A 19,071-nucleotide genomic window follows, 5' to 3' on the forward strand; every position below is an offset into this window, starting at 1 on the left:
CAGAGTGCTTGGGAAGCACAGCAGGACACCAAGGACAGGTGGTAAGAGCTGGGTTCAAGGACCACAAAAGGCCAAGTTGAGCATCCATGCCAGCTGCCAAGCTGGGAGATCCACCAGCTTGAGCTCGCTTCCAGGCCCTCAGAGGAGCATTCCCTGCACAAGGATCAGCTGCTCCTTCCAGCAACACTCGAGTACCACTTCCCCCTGGCTCAGGTGAGAGTGGCTGTGCCTCAGCAAAGCAGAAACACGGCCTCACACCCTTGTGTATGATCCCCTCACCTGCAGCAGCTTCCTGATGCCTCACACACCCCCTGAAGCCTTGTTTTCCTGCTGACCATCCCACGTCTCCCTGCTTCCGCTATTTTTCAAAACTGCCTTTGCTCTGCCTTCGTCCATCCCTCCCTGTGCTTGTGCTTTGTCTCAGCTCAGCTTGGACACAGCAGGGTTCCAGCTTCCCTCAGTCTCTCCCTTTCAACTGTCTGCCCTGACAGAGATGTCTTTGTTGAGAGGTAAAAGCGGCTGAAGGGACTCTGCCTCTTCCAGACAGACTATCCCCACAAATTCCCACATCTACGAGAAGCACATGAGGTGTTTCACCTCTACACAACCCCTCTCCACCACAGCTGCTCTTCCACCAGGCTTCCTCAGGGAAATTCTCTCCTCAGGAATGCTAACGGGCAGCTGGCTGCCCTACAGGGCTTCCTCCCTAGGACGGGTAATGACCCGAAGCTGGAAGAGCGAGGGGATGTCAAGCAGGGTCCGTGTGACACAGCAGGGAGCCAGCAGCCCGAGAAAGAAACACCCACTGCGTGTGACAGGCTCCACAGAGCACGGCTCTGTTAAAATGTATTCCCAAACACCTGGCTGCAAACCACAGACCTGAACAGATTTACTCCTGATGGGCTGAATTAGGCATCCCTGGAGCAGGCAGGATTAAGATGATGCAGAGCAATGCAACGCTTGTGAGGTTTTTTCTCTTTCAAGCACTTCTGCTAACTATGGAGGGATTTGTTAATTTAGCCTGCAGCCACTGCACCCCAATTTATGGGGTGCAATTGTTGATCTCAAATGTGACTGGTGAACATTCCCAAAACCTGCAGAGTGGAGCTGCCTGATGGACTGGGGCTGGAGCACACAACTGGGGTGTTCATCCAGATGGCCAGGGATCACAAAGCACAGACCAGCCTCTGACACAAGACACTGAAGTGAGATGAATTTCTTGGAAATGTGCTCTTCCACACCTTAAAATAGAGCAGGCTGTCCTCTCCCTTCCCATGTGCTGGAGGGTACCAGAACTGCAAAACATTCTACATTTGGCTGCAGCTAATTTAGCTTTCATTTTACAAAACCCACACTAATCCCCCCATGTTAAAAAGAATATGCTTCCTGCTCAGTTAACTCTGTGTGGCAGGAAGAAATTCTTCCTTTGTATTTTTAGCAGCAAATACCAGCTACAGGCACCAAAGTTTCCCGCTACATTCTACACCACTTTCCCCAAATGCACAGGTCTCTTCATCCAGGATTGGGGGATAAAAGGACTGTGGTTCTACAGATCCAACAAAGCAATCCCTCCGATTAAGTGCTTTGGGAACTAAGCACAGGGCAGCACGACGCATCCCACGGCAGCCAGGAGTAAAACAAAGTCAAAGCCAGGCAGAATGAAAAAGCCTCGTGGCTCAGGCTTTCCCCTTGAAGCTTTGTAAGTCTCTTCTGCATTCAGAGGGACTCAAAGCAACCTCGGGAATAGGTTTGAGTCTGGCTCTGTGCAGAAGCACACTGAGAGCAGAGCCTGCGCAGAGGAATAATGACTGGCTTATGTTCTTCCCAGGCAATGGAGGAAGAGTGCAGGAGGATGCATCTGACGACTTCTCTAACCCACATCCAGAGGGTTGAGCCCCTAAAATGAAAGAGTTTCTTCATGTACTATTTAGGTTAAAAAAAGAAATTTTACTTTCAGTAACAATATAATTTATTTTTTCAAGTAAATTAATCCACCTTTCTTTAATTATACGATGGTTCTGGCAAAGAGAAGCAGCAGGTACAGTTGGTGAAGTATTTTCATTTGAGCTGAATTTCACACAGTTCCATGCAGATACAGTGCCAGAAACTTCTTGAATGTGTCTGGCTGAAAGCCAGAAATTCCAGCGGGCTTCTGCAGAGAAAAAGACACGGATGCTCAGTTTGCAGTGAAGTGATTAATGTAGACAAACAACGGCTTTAAACATGCTTGAATAAGACTTTCAGGCATGGCAGCTTCCAAATTGTGCTCTCCCTCCCCAGAAGGGTTTGGGTGGGGGTACTTCCACTGGTGTCAATCTCAGAGGACAGAACCCCTTTGCCTGTGAGGGAGATGCCCTCCCAGTATAACCAGTACGAGCAGCCCTGTGCTCTATTTACTCCCCAGAGAGGCTGACTGCTGCTTGTGAGAGCTCCTTTCCTCAGAGCTGGCTTTGAACAAGCACATTAGGAGATGGTGCTGGGGGTATCTGAATGTAGGGGTTCACCTTAAGCTTGGCATGTCACACATCGGCACTACAAATACTCAGGAACTGGTCTCCTGAGAAACACCTGCTTAGGTAAAAATGAGGCCAGTGTCCCTTCAGGTCCCTCCAGCTAGTTTAAAACCTGCTGCAGCTCTGTGCCAGCTCCCAGACCCGCAGCTGTGGTGAAAGGGCAGCATTTCCACCACCATTTCCCAAGCTTTCCTTACCGTAACAACACCCTTCTTGACTTCTGGGACACACTGGGCTCTCTCATACAGGTTCTGATCAGAGTCAATCCAGACTAGGTTTTTTACACCGTCATTAGAGACAAGGTCTGTTGTATTTAACTGGAACACCATGAACTGGAAGAGCTGTCCATCTGTGCCAATGCTTTGCACCACGACTGGCTGCTCCAAAACCTTGGGATCATTCTAGGAAAAGAAGGGGCATGTGGGGGAGAATGTTTCAAAAGCTAGTTACAACAGAAATTGTAGGAGTACTTGCTGATTCTGCATCTTTGGGTTGGTTTAAAGCCAAGATTTTAATAAATATATTGTTACCTTGCCCAGAAAATTACTCTAGTCAAACAAGTTTTGAATGTAGATTTTGTATTTTAATTAAAATTCCTCCTTCAGCCAGCAACAACTGTCAATTTGCATACTGAGCTGTGGGATGGGTTAGAGTTTTACAGCTGAACTTATTCCCTGGTTCCTGCCCATACCACCCCGCTGCATCACAAACACGCTCATTGCTCATTAGTGGGTTTCTGGATTTCTGAAGGTTGGGTTTTCACCTCTGGACTGGGAAGCTTGGATGTGAGAATTACTGTAAGGGGCTTTGAGGCCTCCCTGCACTGGCTGCAGAGCAGAGGAAAAAGAGAGGCCCAGCAGCAGGCTGCCATACGTACCCCGTGGAGCGCCTTGGCCTTGGCCAGCGCGTTGCCAAAAGCAAACATCAGCATTTTAGCACGGAGCTGTTCTGGTCTGAACCTGTCAGTGCGAACGTTGGCAGACTCCAGGAAGAACAGGGTGTGAGGATGAGAGTAGGGATAACCATCTCTGAAACCTAAAGGGCACATACTCATGTCAGAAACCGCTCAGGAAGACGCTACGCAGCCAAGGTTTTCTCCCATTATCTTCAGGAACTGCTCAAGTCGTTTGCTGGGGTTTGAGTTTTGTCCTCAGTCCTGCTTAGGCAACAAGATACTCACCACAGGTCTGGAGCACTTGCACTGCAAACCTGTGCCTGTTCCTCTGTCCCCTCATTCCCACACACTCCCTACTCTCAGCTGCCCCCAGAAGGACAAGGAGCCCCAGGTTAACCCAAACACAGATAATAATCATCAGCACTGACCTGTGTCATTGAGCTCTTTGTACACATTCACCTCCTGAAGGTCGATTGTGGGTGCAATGGGATAGAAGGTCTCCAGAACGTGCTCTTTGGTGGCCAGTATCTCCTCCTTGGAGGCTACTGGTGGTATTGGGCTCATAGAGTTCATGAGTATTCCACTCAGGCCACGGACCTGAAGGAGGATGGATTCTGGGGAGGGAAATCAAGCAACAGTCAAACACTGGTGAAGTAACACCAGGGAAAGATGCACATTTCCTTTTGCCAGTCTGTTCTGCCAGGCTCACTCTCTCCCTCTCATCTCCAAACCCATCTTAAATAGTAGCTCAGCTGTAGGTTCTTCTTCTAAAATGCCAACGTTAATTGCTAGGGCTAAGTTCTTAACTAAACATCCTTAGAAAAACAACAGCACTGATTTAGGACACACAAAAACAAACAATCAGGTCTAAGACACTGGTTCCCTTCTCCTACCATCTTGTCAATATTGATTAACAGCTAATAATCTCCTCAGGGACAGCATCCTGCCATCATCCAAGGCTGCCCATGCCAACAGTGCTATTTAAACCAGAATTACCTGGTTCCAGAAATTTGTTTCATTTTTTCCAAATCCTCAGCCTTAAAGCCAGGAGCTTTGCTACCCCTCTTATCTTACAGAGCTAAATGCTTCCACCACAGCAGCAACTGACCTCTTTCCCACGTTGCTGCTACCCTGCAGTTTCTAGCCAACATCCTTTTACTCAGAGAAGGATACTTCCCAGACATTAACCTGCATATATGTATCAGGTTTTCAAACAGCACTGGGCTGTAAAACAAGAAAAGAAACAGTTACATAAAAATGAGATCATAATAGCAGGCAGATGCTTCTGGGGCACAAATGCTGTAAAATTACTGTATGTAAAACATACAATGGCATAGCACTCCCAAACAGTTAACAGAGATTGCAGATTGGTATCACACACCAGGCCTGTTTCAAGTTGGCAGAGGTAATGCTTACAATTATTTTAAAAACTGATACTCCGCGTCAGCTAGTAGATCTTGAGTTGAAACAGAGAGACATTGGCCTGAAAGGAGCTTTGATCTAGCGTAGTATTTATGTCAGTGCTACTGCCAATATTCAGAATTGGGTTTTATTTGTTGCTTTGGTTGTTGCTTTTTTTGTTTGACAATCTGATGAAGAGGGTCTTGCACAGCAGACCCTCTTTCCACAGAAGAGCTCTGTATGAATTGTCTCTGTAGCGTTTAAAACCTGCCCTACAGCTGAGGACTCACCAATATCGTTCCCTCCTGGGAGCAGCCTCTGCCGTGTCCCAGAGCCGCGCGTGGGACACCATGTGTTTCGCCCTCTCCTCCAGCTCCTGGAGCCCAAGAGCCGGGTTATCCATGATGCCCTGCACGGCTGGGGGCAAACCTTCCACAAGCTTCGTCTTGGTGAGCCACTGTGCCTGCCGCACTCCTGGAAACACAACCCAGCGCGATCTATCACGGCTGACAGAGGTGATGCTCAAGGCCCCCTTCCAACCCAAGCCATTCCCTATGTGACCGAGGCTGCCTGGCAGCTCATGGGGCTGGGCGGGCTCCCCACAGCCCGTGTTTTATACTCTGTGCGAGGAGAACCCTTGGCAGGAGGAGCAGGGCGATGCTTGGGCAGGGGACAGCGCGGGGTGTCTGGTACCTTCCAGCATGCGGACACCCTGATGGCAGATGTAGCACCCGCGCTCCTTGTACAGCGGCATCTCCTCGTAGCGCGGCCCCGGCGAGTGCCAGGGGTCGCGCCAGCCGCGCTCCCAGGGCGGGAACCGCGGCCGGGCCAGGCCGGGTACGTAGTGCAGCCGTTCCGCGTACGTGACGGTGTCCAGCTCCACCTGCTCCCGCACCGGCCGCGGCTCCGCCATCTCCGCCAGCACCTCCGGCGGCGGCCCGCGCACGGTCCAGGGCGTGCGCGGAAGCGGCGCGCGGTGGCGGGGCCGCCCCGCGCGGGTGACGATGCAGCGGGTGAGGCCCCGCATCGCCGCTGCCGCCACCCCCGCCCGCCTCAGCGCCTTCGGCCCCGCCGCCATCGCCGCCATCCTCCTCCTCCCGCCGCTTCAGCGCCCGCCCGCCGCCATCTTGGCGAGGCCCTCTCCTCCACCGTCACCCGCGGTGACTGACGGCGGCGGCGGCCAATGGCGGGCAGGCGCGCCCCGCGGTAAGGGAGGGTCGGCAAATTGCCTGGCGGGGGAGGACAGGCGCTGGGTTGGTGAGTGGGGAGGTGGGCGGGGAGAGGCGCCTCCTCACCTCTGGGGCGGGGGGGCGGGGGGGCGCACTTCAGAGACCGTCCCTGGGCGGGAGCCGGTGGCTACAGCTCGGGTGTCCCGGGGCTGGGGCCGCTCTGCCCCGGGCCGGCCTGTCCGAGCCCCCGGGCGCGCACAGTAAGTGCTCGAAACTCTGTAAATCCGCGCAGCCCCGAGCCCGGGGGTCTCGGCCTCACCCCCGTCCTCCCCCCCTCCCCGGCCAGCCCCGTTTATAGCCCGTGAGTGCCCCGGGTCCCCGGACAGAGCGGTAGGAAGCCGGGCCAGTCGCCTTTGGTTCTCTCTTCCGTTCCCCGCCCCCCTCCTTGTAATGAGTGCGTTTCTGTTACAGGGGTGAAGGTTAGTTAATTAATTGACCTTGACAATGAAACTGCTGGAAGCGCTAAATGTTCTCTTCCTCCGCTTCGTCGCCCGTGGCTTCATAATTTCCTGTGGACCGCTTTGTGTCCAAGGGATGCGGACGCCACTGCGTTGTGAGCAGCCTTCACTCAGCCCATGTGTGAGAGTGGAGGGCCCCGCAATGGCTGCAGCGTGGTTTTGACCTGAGGAGAGTTCAGTGGGTACAACTCAACGGGAAGACCAGGAGCAAGGATAAAATCCTGTGCTTCCCCTACCCGTGCGTTTAAAGCCGTGTATTCAAAGCCCATAACCACAGTGGTTGTTTGCCTGAGACTTTGCCCTCTTTGCCTCAGGTCTCTTGGCTCTGATCGCTGCTTTCAGCTCGCCGCCCTCCCCGTTCCAAAGCTGCACCGAACTCAGGCCGCATCTGCTGGCTGGGTTTGTTACCCATTGTCCTGCTGGTTGGGTTTGTCACCCTTTCTCCTGGTGTTCCAAAGCTGCACAGAACTCAGGCCGCATATGCTGGCCGTGTTTGTTACCTATTGTCCTGCTGGTTGGGTTTGTCACCCTTTCTCCTGGACTGAGCAGCAGATTTTTAAGATTTTTCTGCTCCGGGTGACCAAGCGGCTCTATTGTAGGAAATCAGCACGGCAGAACGAGCAGGATGAAAGGTTGTAGCATTGCCTGGGCAGCCTGTCTGGGGAGGAGGGCCCGAGGCTGGGCTGAAGCTCTGCCCTGGTCTGGTGTTTGTGCAGAGGCATTGAGCACTCGAGCAAAAATGGGGTGTTGCAGACACTGATCAGCTCCAGGTTTTCAGTTTAACACACACAAGATGCTCAAGAGAGATTTTCTGTCCTCTGAAAACACCCAGCTGATGAGCACGCACTGCTTTTCATCGTGCTGGGTTTGATGCAGGGCTTGTGTTTTGCAGGCAATGAGTGAAAACGAGAGTGCCAGCGAGGAGGACTGGCTGGCTCTGAGGCCCCAGGAACCTTCTCCATCCCAGTGCTGCGGCAGCGGCTGCAAACCCTGCATCTACGATGTGTATGACAAGGAGCTTGCACAGTGGGAGAGAGCCAAAGCAATGCAAGACAAAAGCCTTCTCATGGGAAAGAAGGAGCAGGTCGATTTCTCTCCATCACATCCTGGAGCCTGTGCTTTGATTGTACTTGTTCAAGTGTGGGGTGGTGGTGATGGGTGAGGGATGCGGGGATAAATTCAAGTGGTGCCTTAGGAGAGGGCTGTAAATGCAATTCCCCAAACTCAGCCTTCACCCTCCCCCTTGGCCACTCTCTCCCTGCTGTAATGTGATTTTCCAAGTGTAGAGTTCTCCCTGGTGTCGCATTACAGCTCTGGCTCTGCAGCTTCTCCTCTCCGAGTTTCCTCGGAGAAGCTTTGTTTTCCTCACCTTTCTCATCTCTGCCTGATTTTTACACTTGTGTTTTGATGCTGAGAAAACACTGCGTTGTGTGTGGTGGAGCAGTTGTCTTCAGAGTATAATTTTTAAACCTGTCAGTGCCCTTTTACATTAGATTAACTATGCTGGGTCAAACAAAAAGATCAGCTGAAACAACTGACAATATTTTCTGTTCACTGTGGCCATCAGCAGGTTGCAAAGTTGCACCCAAAGCAGCGCTTGGCTCTTTCAGCAGAATTATTTCTGTTTGTTTCCAGACACGAGAAAATGATCGCAGTGAGTCATAATAGGATGACCTTGCTGTAAGGTGTAAAAAAAAGTAATTTAAAAAGGTGGTGGTGGGGAGAGATGCAAGATCCCAAAGTGCACACTGCAGAACATGATAATGAATCAGCAGAGAGCTGGAATTTGTGCCGGGCCTCAGTGTTTAATATAATTCCTGAGTATCTCTGGCACTAAATGAGCACACACGTTTGCTTCCAGAGAAAAATGAAATAATAAAAGACACCATCTAACCAAGTAATTATTTATTGTTGTTCTTGCAGAGCAATAAGTCAGAGCTGAATCCAGATACATTCACTGCATTCAGCGTGAGCTCGGTGGAGCAGCTGACAGAGGACACCTACCAGTACAAATTTGAATTACCAGGAAATAGCAGCCTGCGATTGAGTTTAGGACAACATATCGTGTTAAGGTATTGTTCTCTGTGCTAGTTAAACAGTCTGCATTATGTAACCTAACACGTAGGGTTTTGTCAATAGACAAAGGCTTCATAGCAGGCAAATCATGATTTCTGTACCTCCACAATGACACAGATGAAAGAGCTCGTGAGCTCTACTAATTCTATATTAAAAGCTGTAGTTTTCTTCAGCATTATCCCTGCGTTGGTGGCTCAGAAAGAACTAGGTGTGATTAAGAAAATACATTTGCAGAAAGAAAGATCTAAAAGAATAGATGTTACAACAGATTATTTACTCCAGCGTGTTGGAATGAAGACAATGAACTGCACTTGCCCCAGAGCTGGGTATTTCATTCCCTGTATCTTGGGGTACTGAGCACCCCAGTACCCAGGCAATGCCTGACTGATTACTAGCAAAACAACCCTCCTAAGTAGTTTGCTGCTTGCCAGAAAGGGGCCACTTGGGGAAAGTTTCTGTCTCTCAGCCATCTGTGGTGATCATTGCCAGATAGGGAAAGTCCTGTTAGGATGCCATTGATGTGCATCTGTTGACGTGCCTGGTACGTTCAGGGCTGGTGTGTGCAGCTGGCTCTGCTGACAGCACACACTCCTCCCTCCAGCCCTGGCTCATCACACAGCATAGAAAAAGGTTTGGTCACTTCAGTCAACTCCCGTGGTCAGTAGCAAAGAGCAGGGTGGATAATTCCATGGAAAGGGATGGCTTACAGGAAAATACAGTCTGTATTGACAAAGCCTGAGGTCAAGGCTGTGCCTTGGCTTTTGTTATTTGATTACCAGATGCTGACTGGATGCAGAAAGTGACCCCAGCCTAAAAGGAACAGCAAACTTAAGTGTTTTCTCTCCCCTTTGCCACTCATGCATGTTCTTACAAAATCCCTTTCAGGGGTGTGTCCAGGAGCTGGATGTGGTACAGCTGAGGCCACCACTGGGAAAACAAAAGGTGCTGTTAGCCTTCTGTTCCCCCTGGATTTCTGCCTCTGGAAGGGAAATGTTTTGCATCTGTGCACAGGCTGGGACACTGGGCAGAGAACCTGTCCCCCAGAGAGCTGCAGGAGCCCCCCAAATGACCCAAGTCACAGGGGTTTCCTGTTTCTCTTCTCAGAGGAGTGGTGAATGGTTTGGAGGTCCAGAGAGCCTATACTCCAATTAGCCCCAGGAATGCAGAAGGTTACTTTGAAGTTCTAATTAAAGTAAGTAAGCCTGGACAATATGGATGAGAGTATAAGGTGTTTTCTTCAGGAACCAAGCATGCTGTCAGTGTTTCAAGTGAGACTCTCTCAAACCCCTCATGGACTGTTTCTCTGTTGTTTTGAAGCATTTTTGCTTTGCTGATAAAAATTGCAGTTTTTTCATCAAAACTGAAAGCAGAATAAGTTGACACACAAACAAGTGCTTTGCAGCAGAAGCCCTGGGATCACCTGGGAGAGCCCCTGGGACAGAAAGATGTGTCCATTCCACTTCTCTCCTTTCATTTTGCTTTTTCAGACTGTCTTTGAAATCACACCCATTTGTCAGCCCAGCTGAACCTCTGATTTTGGGGAAACGTTTGCCCTTATCCTCCCCTCTGTATTTTACTTGAAGAACACCCCTCTGTCAGTGAGCACCTGCCCCTGGTGTGCAGACAGGGCTCTGGAGCTGCAGTCTGAGAGGGACTTTGTGGCCCACAGGGGACCAAGGTGTCCCACAGGCACAGGCTGCATCTGTTGAGGTGGACACGGGGGCAGAGCCCATTTTGGACAAATGTCCTCACCTTTATGGAGTCAACCACAAAATGCTGGTTGAGTTCAAAAGGATTTTATGGGAGATTTGGCTAGAAATTTATCTCATGTAAGTCTTCAGCGTGCTCATAAATGATTACTTTGTGTGGCAAATACTGACTTGAGCATTTTTCCAATACTGCATCTACTGTATGTCACTAGAGACGCTTCAGGGCAGACACAGACTTCAGTACAGGTCTGAAATTCAGAGTGCTGGGTATCCCAGGTGGCTTGCAGAGAAGGGCCACTTGTTCTCTGCCTGTCTTCCAGGATTTCATGTTTCTGGGGTTTATTATGCATTGTATGTTCTAACACAAACCCTGCTCTTTAGAAAAGTGAACAGCTTCTCTAGGACACCTGTGGGAGGGTCATTTCCCCATTCTTGTGGCAATTGGTGTGTGGTAGGGGAGAGAAACGTTGCATTTGAGTTGCATTAATAGGATACATTCACTGGATGACTGTGAAATTTCATGTATAGTGGCTCATTACTCACAGGTTTTGCATTTCAATAATAATAGTAATGATTGTAATGATACCTTTCCTTTATATAGAACCTTTCATCCCAAAAGGAGCTATAGTTATTCTTTGGCAGTGACAAAAGAGGTTGGTAACACCCAGTGTAAAGCAGCCATTTTTATAACTCACTCTGTAGGTTGTGGTATATTTCACACTATTGAGGCAATTTTGGAAAGTAGTATATTATTATTACTATGCAATCCAAGCACTGTTCAAACCCTTCTGTCTCCTGTTATTATGGCATTGCATTTGTGATACTACAGTTAAGAGTGAGGGAGTTGCCATTTACAGAGCATAACCCTATTTTTGAGTGATTTTATAATGTTAGGGTTTCTCTCCATGTAAAACGGGGTGTGGAAGTTTTCCCCCAGGAGATATATATATTTTTTTCTTTTTATTTAGAAAAACTCATTTTAAACCCGCTCAATCACTTTTCACTTCAATTCTTTTTGGAAATAATTTTGGTGAAAGAAGGATTGTTTTAGGTTCCATTACCCCTGTGCTTTGGGAATAGGCAGTAAGTGAACTTTTCTGTTCTTGCCTTGGGTTTCTGGATGTATTTGGAAAGGGAAGGTATAAAATTTGCGTCTCTGAAGCAAGTGCACACTCTTTGCACCAGACTTAGCAGCTGCCCAGAGCCCTCTGAACATGAAAGAATTCTGACGATAACTCAGAGCCTGGACGTGTGTGTTTGAATGTAACAACTGGTGCTACTACTTCTTAATATTTCAGGTTTAAGTGAGAGGCTGGGAGGGGAGGAGCATCTGTGTTCTTTCTTAGCTAACGCTGCTTGCAAGCACAAGTATGGGCTCCCTCACTGGCTTTTTCTGAGCTGCTTTGTGGTTCACCAATTTTGTTTGCCTGCAGTGCAGCTTGGTGGCCAGCCAAGGCACTGGGGTGTGGAGCCGGGCTTCTCTCCAATGCCTGTGCAGGAAATACCCCCAAATACACTTCTTTTGTGTGGGCTTGTATCACATCCCATCTTCTGACCCCTGGTTGTGTTACTCTTCCCCAGGCTTATCCTTGTGAGACCCACTGTGTGCTGCAGCTTTGGGCTTTTCAGCTCTTGCTGTTTGGACCAGTCCTGGTTCTCCAGCCACATCCCAGACTGTGGCTGCTCTTTTGCTCTCATTTCTCTCTTAAGACATTCAGTGGTCACATATTTAGGGCATGGATGGCAACATGACTGCTTGGAAAAGCCCTTCATTTTCCAACCTCTTGTTCTTTCTCAGTTTCCAGCCAGCACTGAGCCCTTCTCCTCAGTCATGAGTGAGATCAGCATTCCTGCAGGCAGCAGCCTGGATAATGTTGTTTGTGCCTGGTGGAAAGTGAGGCAGGTTTTTTGCCCGTGTTTTTCTTCCATGGGGCCAACATTAACATATTCTTTTGGAACTGTGGAGGCATCCCTCAGCATCCAGATGATCTGGTCTGAAAACAAAGAGTTTTACAAATGAGAAGCCTGACTTCGGGTCACTAATTTAGTATCAGTGTAGCATCTGAGAGACTGCAACAAAGCAAGAGCTATGCAGTGTTTATATAACTAACAGTACCCAGAGGGCATTTCCAGACCCCCATACCCTGAGATTTGGAGAACACTTGAAGGCCTGCACTGTGCTTTGCATTCAAGACACTCTTCTCTGTGTGCTTTGTAAGCAAGAACTCTGATAAGCTTTTTCCAGTTTTGGAAATTCAGGCTGCGTGAGAGGGGGGTTGTGTTTACATTATAGTCAAGCTGGAGTGGTTCCAATATGATTTAATTTAAATGTCTTTGTTTTGGGTATAACTTTGAGTTATTTTTCAAACAGATCATTCTTTCTTTTTTAAATACACAAAATGCTTTTTTGTCCCCTTTTCGTTTAAATGTGGATAACTTTATAATCGACTTGAAGCTGGGAAACTTTCCAATGGAGTATAATTATTCTTTTCTTTTGTGCAATGTTTTTTATTAGTGCTATGAAGCTGGGCTAATGTCACAATACATAAAAACATGGAAAAGAGGAGACGTGGTCTTCTGGCGTGGGCCGTTTGGAGGGTTCCCATATCAACCTAATAAGGTTAGTTCCTAAGAGCCATAGGATGCTTCAGCCTGTGGCAGCAAGCTTTGTTCAATGCTCTGAAGGGAAGACATCAATTTGATTACTGTTTTCATGATTATTTTAGAGGCTTCCTGGGTTACTGTTCAGTGCAACAGCATTAGCAGTCAGTTGGAGCACTTTCTTGAACTGCAGAATATTTAACAGGGAAGAGGAGGTGGATGGGAGACAGGAAAATATTAGCAAGGCTCTGTGTTCATCACTTGCATTAGGAGTTCCTGATGTGCCTAACAAAGGGAACTTTCTTTGCAGCAGCAATGAGTGTGGATGGGTTTTTGCCTGATTTGACCCACATCTCTGTGTTGTGAGTGAGGAGGGGTGAAGGGGAGGTGCTAATCTTCTCCTCTCTCGGGTATTCCCTGAGCTGCTGAGGTGTCAGGTCGCTCCCCAAACGCTGATCCCACCTGCCAATACCAGGCTGGCTGCAGGGAAAGGCAGATCTGGTTTCAGGGGGAGGCTTCTCACACACACTAATTCAGTTACTTAATTCTGACCTTTCAAATGAGGAGCAAATTTGAAACACTGGTCATTAAGATCCCAAAGCCTTTTGGGGTTTTTGTGAATTTGTTTTTGTTTGTTTGGGGTTTTTTTCCCTAACAAAAATAAGTAAAATCTGAGTGGCCAAGTTCTATGCACAGCAATTGTGTCCTGCTTGCTGACACACTCATTTCCTCCAGAGGACATTCACAATTTTACTTTGCAGCAACCAAGAGAAACCCAGGGAGCATTTCCAGTGGAGGAAAACACACAGTGGGTCAGCAAAGCATACTGCAGAATTGAAACTGAAACATGAATAATTGAAATCAAGGCTAAAGTTAGGAAAAATTAATATATTTGGGTAAAATCCAGTTTTGTTAGAATTGATATGTAAACTCTTCAAGTGCTGTCTGTAATCCTTTGCAGAAAAATAATTTTTGGCATCTGAATTTACCAGTTCACGACCTTCTGGTATGTTGTTTCTCAAGAGATCCTTTACCAGGGTGGCAACAAGAGGAACTGACCATGAGCACACCCATTTCCAGCCACCACAGCTCATTCCAAATTCTCTGTTTTGTTGTTAGCATGGAGAACTCCTCATGCTGGCCTCTGGCACTGGCCTTGCACCAATGATTCCCATCCTCCTGTCCATAACAGATGATGAAGAGGATGAAACCTTTGTAACTCTTGTTGGCTGCTTCCCTACCTTTGACAAAATTTATTTAAAACCTCTTCTGCAGGATTTGGCTCGGTACTGGAATATTAGAATATTTTATGTCCTAAGCCAGGTAAATAAATGGATGTGAAGTGTGTTTGTGTGAGGGTTCTGTGTGTTGGATGAGTCTCTGCCTCCTCCATTTTTCCATAAGCAAAGCATGAGCTTAATTCTTTCCCAGTCATCCAGACTAATTTGTGACCCAGTAACTGCTGTTCTTAAATCTGCTGCATGTACTCACACTGCTCCTGGTCTGGAGAATTTTGGGGAGTGACCATCACTGCTCCTCTCGGCCCCCCTGTTCTGTTGGGATGGACCTGCTGTTCCATAGTCACTGTTGGTTATCCCCCCCCCCCCCCCCCCATTTCAGACAGTTGTTGTTGCACCTAAACAGCAAATAAGCTGTTTCTTTCTTCCTAATACCAGTGCCTTAATCTGTCCTTATCTTCCATTCTTTGCTCGTGGCTAGAGCTCTCCTCTAGTGTGCTAGCACCAACTTCCCAGCAATTATTTTTCCTTGCTGACCCATTTTTAAACTTCTAAAAGTTGTCTCCCCCTCTGTAAAATTACTTTTCTGCCACATTCATGGGATGAGGGCATACCTCTCAATGGTCTTACATTTTGAGCAGTCTTTTTCATTTCCATTTGGTCCCAAAGTTGCCTGTGTTCTGCACGGATTTGGTGGTTAAAAATTATTTCTGTCAGAAATGAGGATTCATTGCTGGGAGGATATAGAAAGAATTATTTATGCTAAGGGAATGAATCCCATTGCATTTTTAGTTCCTCAGATGAATCATTTCTTGTATCTCTCACAGTGGAACTGCCTCATACATTCTGTTCCACACGTGGTCTCGGCAGGATGAGATCTGGCAGAGGGAAAAGTGCTGGTGACTTGGGCACCCCCTCAGCTGCTCTGGAGGAGCATTGCCATAATTGTCTCTGGTGACATGGCTTAAATACCCTTTTCAGGGTCTTTAAACTCTTTGACTGCTGTCTCAAGAGCATGAGGAGGTCTTGAAATTCAATCAGCGAAGGGCACAAAACCCACCTGACCCCTGTCAATACTGTCTGCCCCTCCCCTCTCCCTTTTTCCTCTTCTCTTAGCAGGTTTGTGGTAGTCAAGGCTGGCCGGTGCATCCTCCCTCTTGGGATTATGTATCTGTCTGTATTTCATTGTGCTGCCTGTCACCACCACATCTGAGCACCTTCTGCTCCTGATTAATTGCAGCAGGAGAGTCCCTGCTGGATCCAGCACCACAGGAGCTGATGCTTCTCATGGGATCAGAGCTGGCTTCTTTCAGTTTTGGTCAAGAGAGATGGGACTGAAAGAGACTTGGGAATGGGAGAGGCAATGGAGAGGAATAGACTTGGGATTTGGGAATAGGAAAGGTGCCCTGGGAGATGGTTCTCAATGGAAAAAGTTCTGCAGCATTTATTTGTGATAGTTACACTCTGGTTTTGTTCAGTCCCCTCTGAGTGAGTGGCAGGGAAAGATTTCATCCGGGCTTGGGAAGAGGAATGCAGTTTGTAGGAAGGATCAGTGTCATCCACATGGTGTCACAAAGGTGAAAATCATCCTGTGCACCACTCTGAGGAGAGGGGGGAGATTCAGCTCTAAGAAATGTTGTCTTTTTTAGTGTCACACACAGCAAACCTTTTACCTTTCCAGGAAACTTCGCTGGAAAAACTTCCTTGGAGCTACCAGGAAAACACTTACACTGGTCATCTCAATGAAGACTTGATGAAGACAATAGTAAATTCCTGTCGAAGAAAGCCATTTGTATTAATTTGTGGCTCTTCTGCATTCAATGAAGATATGAGTAGATACTTGAAAGCTGCAGGAATTGAAGAAGATTCCTGTTTTGTCTTTTAGCAGTACATTCCTGACCTGAGGAACCTTAGGCTGAGCCTTGGATGTCCTTGTTTCTTTGCAGACATTGCACAAAATGGGCCTGCTCAGAAGACTGAGCTCCTTGGAACAACTATTTGTTGATCCTCACTCTAGGGTGTTTTAAGGAACAGGTGCCATTCCAGAGTGGCTGGTACATGGTGTGCCACCCATGCTTCAGGGACCTGCATGGCAATTTTAATGGAAGTCTTCAAGTGCAATTTTAAGAGAGAGATCTCCTAAGGGGGTACTAGAAAGCATCCAGGCACACAGCTCTGCTGTAATATGAGGATTGGTCCTCCTTGCTTTGTAATCTGTGTTACTCTGCAGTGGTGTTGTGCCCTGTTAGGTGTCCAGAGGAGAGAGATAATCCTCAGGGATCCTTGCCAGGCCAACGGGACAGCAGAGTCGGGATCACTTTGGTTCTGTCATGTGCAGGCTGATGTCAGGCAAGTCCCTTCCATCCCACTGAGCCTCAGTTGCCCCATTGTAAATGCAGAGAAAGTGGCACTGATCTCTGAAAACAGCCATTCCAACTCTATATGGAAAGTGTATCCATAAGGATGGAGTGATACATTCTGTCTAGTGAGAACCTGGGCAGGCTGAGCTGCTGTCCTGGCCCAGGCCAGGTTACTGACCCTGTGCTTAGCCCTAGAAATGCAACCTGGGGATACAAAGAGCATGTCCTAAATCTGGGAGGGCATGGCTGGGTGGTGGCTGCTGTCTGTCAGGGAGGATGGTTATTTGCTTTGGTGTCCCCTAAGTGTTGTATCATAACCCTGGCTCGTTAAATTGAACCTCTTTACAAATAAACAGCTGTTTGATGTTGTCACAGGACTCTCTCAGGTGCCTGAGGAGGTTCCCTAAGCATACAGGAACACCACCTGAGGAGAGAAAGCTGCATGGGGTCTGCTGGGGTGCTTCCTGTGGGACAGGGAGTAGATCCAGGGAGCTCCCTCAGGGATGGCAGCCTGGCACAGCACCCAGCCTGGGCACCTGGGCCTCTTCCTCTTTTTTCAGTCCAAAATGCTGCTGCTTTTCCTCTGACGTATGTGCTATCCACTCTTTTATCTTTTCAGACTGGTGTGTTTAGTATCTACAGCTGGAAATATAACAGTCCTGCACACCTTGTGTTTTTCTGTTCATTCCCAGTTCATCCTGTGTTGGGGTTTTCCAGGCAGATGATTATTGCATTATCATTCATGATTCTTTTGTACCTGTGTCTAACACTACACCTTACACAAAGGAAATATAGTTTGTTACACAAAAATCACAGCATGCACTGAAGTGGTGGCTTGATTCACACATTTGGGAGGGAGTGTAAGTTCCCTTTGCACTGCTGAGATTTGTCTCCAGTTACCAAATGCCTGGAATTAATCAAGTGTAGCTGCAGCTTTCATGTTAACTTCCTTGGAGAAAGGGCTGACGAGAAAGCCATTTTCCTAACCCAAACTGGGGTTCTGGCTTTAAAGGCATGGAGATCCAGGGAAGTTGTCCATGGTCAGTCCAAGGCAAGCTCTCATCTCCAATCCATGCTGTGCTTCAGCCTCCCTCAGTCACTGTGTAGTGAAGATGCTTCACACACAGGCTGATAAAAAAATGAGATGCTTTCTCCAGTTGCTCTCCCTGCTTTGGCCTTAGCCAGGAATATGGACAAAATCTTTTTTTTTTTTTTTGTCAGATATTAAGTATTTGAAAACCTTGCTTCTAGTCCTCTAGCTTTAAATATTATGTCTTTTTGAGATTTTGCTAAAACCACACCCCACCTTTTTGCAAAAGGCCCAAGGTAAAAAACTTCACGCTCGCCTTGGAAAAGCGCCGGCTTTCAGCGTGAAAGCTGGGACTGTTCCTTTAAACACAACCCCAATATGTCTGGGTATTTCAGCACATATGGGCCACGATGGTTAAACCCTACCCAGCTGGTCCGGCCGTTCTGCCGCGCAGCTCCGTCTTTGTTCGTGGCTCAAAGGGAGGGTGGTGAGAGACGGAGCAAGCTGTGAGTGCTGCGGGTTGCCATCCTGCAAGGGCGGGCTGCGGCCGAGCGGGAGGAGCGGGCATGTCCCGCCCGAGGGGACAGGGGCTTTGCGAGACATTCTCCATGGGGGAGATGATGTCCTTGGAAGCAGGAACTCGAAGGAGCCTTTAAACCGCCCGCAGGCACTTTGTTCTCTATTTTCTGCCCTTCTCTCCCTTCCCCCTCCTGCCTTTTGTTATTTCTCAGGCTGGCTCTAACACGAGTCCCCTCATCCCAACCATCCCCCATGGGGACAGCCCCTTTCAGAGGATGGCGTGGATTCCTGCAAACGCAGGGATGTGGAGTGGAAAGGCTCTGGTGCAGAATATTCCTTGCCAGGGAAAGATGAGAGGTTTCCTTCCCTTTGGAGGCCCAGAACCACCCCAGGGTGGTGGCAGTTTTGTGGGGGTTTGGTGTCGGTGCTGTTGGTGACTGGGGCATCTCTGGCGCTGGGGGTGTGTGAGCTTGGGTGGGTGGCCGATGCCCAGCCAGGGCAGGGGCTCACATTCTGCTCTCCTGCCAGGCAGGGGGGTGCTGGTGGGATGCTCCTGATCTCTGGCTGCCCCCAGGAAGCCCCTGCCACCCGTGCAGCACTGTGCAGGGCAGAGGGGCTTTGCTTCAGTTCCTTTTTTCTTCCTCATGTGCAGCCTAAATACCTTCTTAATTTCATCTCATTATTTCCTGCCTAAATAATTCCTGTTTCTCCTGGGGACCGTTTTTAAACCTTTGATCTTCTCTGAAGTCTCACAGTCCTGATCACATCCTTTCTGTTTAAATGAATCAAATGCCTTTTTGACTCATGATTTATAAATTTGCCCACAGAGGAACAGAGGCACACCTTGAAATCACCCACCGTGTCTGTGGCTGGAGCAGAAGTACCCTGGGCTGATCCAGAGCACCTTCCAGCCAGACCTCCATGCTTGGCTCCTCTGCCTCCTTGCTGCATGTCACTCTCCCCTGCCTCCCTCCCACCCGACTCTTCAGCTGACAGCCTGGGCTCAGGCCCAGCCTGGAATGGCCATCCCCGGGTCAGGAGA

At 48.6% G+C, this 19,071-nt stretch overlaps 2 protein-coding genes across 5 annotated transcripts; one reads left to right on the forward strand and one right to left on the reverse strand.

The window, feature by feature from the left end:
* Window positions 1–1,945: 1,945 nt before the first annotated feature.
* MRPL37 (mitochondrial ribosomal protein L37) lies at window positions 1,946–5,896 on the reverse strand. The gene is made up of 7 exons (XM_030226655.2): window positions 5,503–5,896; window positions 5,100–5,283; window positions 4,517–4,632; window positions 3,837–4,022; window positions 3,391–3,548; window positions 2,711–2,914; window positions 1,946–2,152 (listed from the first exon to the last, which is right to left on the reverse strand). Exons 1-7 carry the CDS (start codon window positions 5,894–5,896, stop codon window positions 2,075–2,077), a joined length of 1,320 nt encoding a protein of 439 aa, XP_030082515.2. The 3' UTR covers window positions 1,946–2,074.
* LOC103815196 (NADH-cytochrome b5 reductase-like) lies at window positions 5,879–17,153 on the forward strand. Of its 4 annotated transcripts, none has more exons than XM_030226656.2 (7): window positions 5,879–6,015; window positions 7,389–7,580; window positions 8,420–8,568; window positions 9,677–9,764; window positions 12,797–12,901; window positions 14,002–14,205; window positions 15,802–17,153. In XM_030226656.2, the coding sequence occupies exons 2-7, from the start codon at window positions 7,392–7,394 to the stop codon at window positions 16,003–16,005; spliced, it is 939 nt and encodes a 312-aa protein (XP_030082516.1). In that variant the 5' UTR covers window positions 5,879–6,015; window positions 7,389–7,391; the 3' UTR covers window positions 16,006–17,153. The 4 variants fall into 4 exon arrangements, with proteins under 4 accessions (XP_030082516.1, XP_030082517.1, XP_009087163.1 ...); XM_030226657.2 differs by having other exon boundaries at window positions 5,935–6,066; XM_009088915.4 differs by lacking the exon at window positions 5,879–6,015 and adding an exon at window positions 6,123–6,238.
* The last annotated feature ends 1,918 nt before the right edge of the window (window positions 17,154–19,071 follow it).

The sequence above is a fragment of the Serinus canaria genome, chromosome 8, assembly GCF_022539315.1.
Source record: "Serinus canaria isolate serCan28SL12 chromosome 8, serCan2020, whole genome shotgun sequence".
Taxonomy (NCBI): domain Eukaryota; kingdom Metazoa; phylum Chordata; class Aves; order Passeriformes; family Fringillidae; genus Serinus; species Serinus canaria.

Coding starts and splice junctions, on each gene's coding strand:
- MRPL37 (XM_030226655.2), bottom strand. CDS start 5,896: ATGGCGGCGATGGCGGCGGGGCCGAAGGCGCTGAGGCGGGCGGGGGTG. Junction 3,549..3,836: donor CAAAGAGCTCAATGACACAG/GTCAGTGCTGAT, acceptor TGTGCCCTTTAG/GTTTCAGAGATGGTTATCCC. Junction 2,153..2,710: donor TCAAGAAGGGTGTTGTTACG/GTAAGGAAAGCT, acceptor TTTTCTCTGCAG/AAGCCCGCTGGAATTTCTGG.
- LOC103815196 (XM_030226656.2), top strand. CDS start 7,392: ATGAGTGAAAACGAGAGTGCCAGCGAGGAGGACTGGCTGGCTCTGAGG. Junction 8,569..9,676: donor GGACAACATATCGTGTTAAG/GTATTGTTCTCT, acceptor TTCTCTTCTCAG/AGGAGTGGTGAATGGTTTGG. Junction 9,765..12,796: donor ACTTTGAAGTTCTAATTAAA/GTAAGTAAGCCT, acceptor GTTTTTTATTAG/TGCTATGAAGCTGGGCTAAT.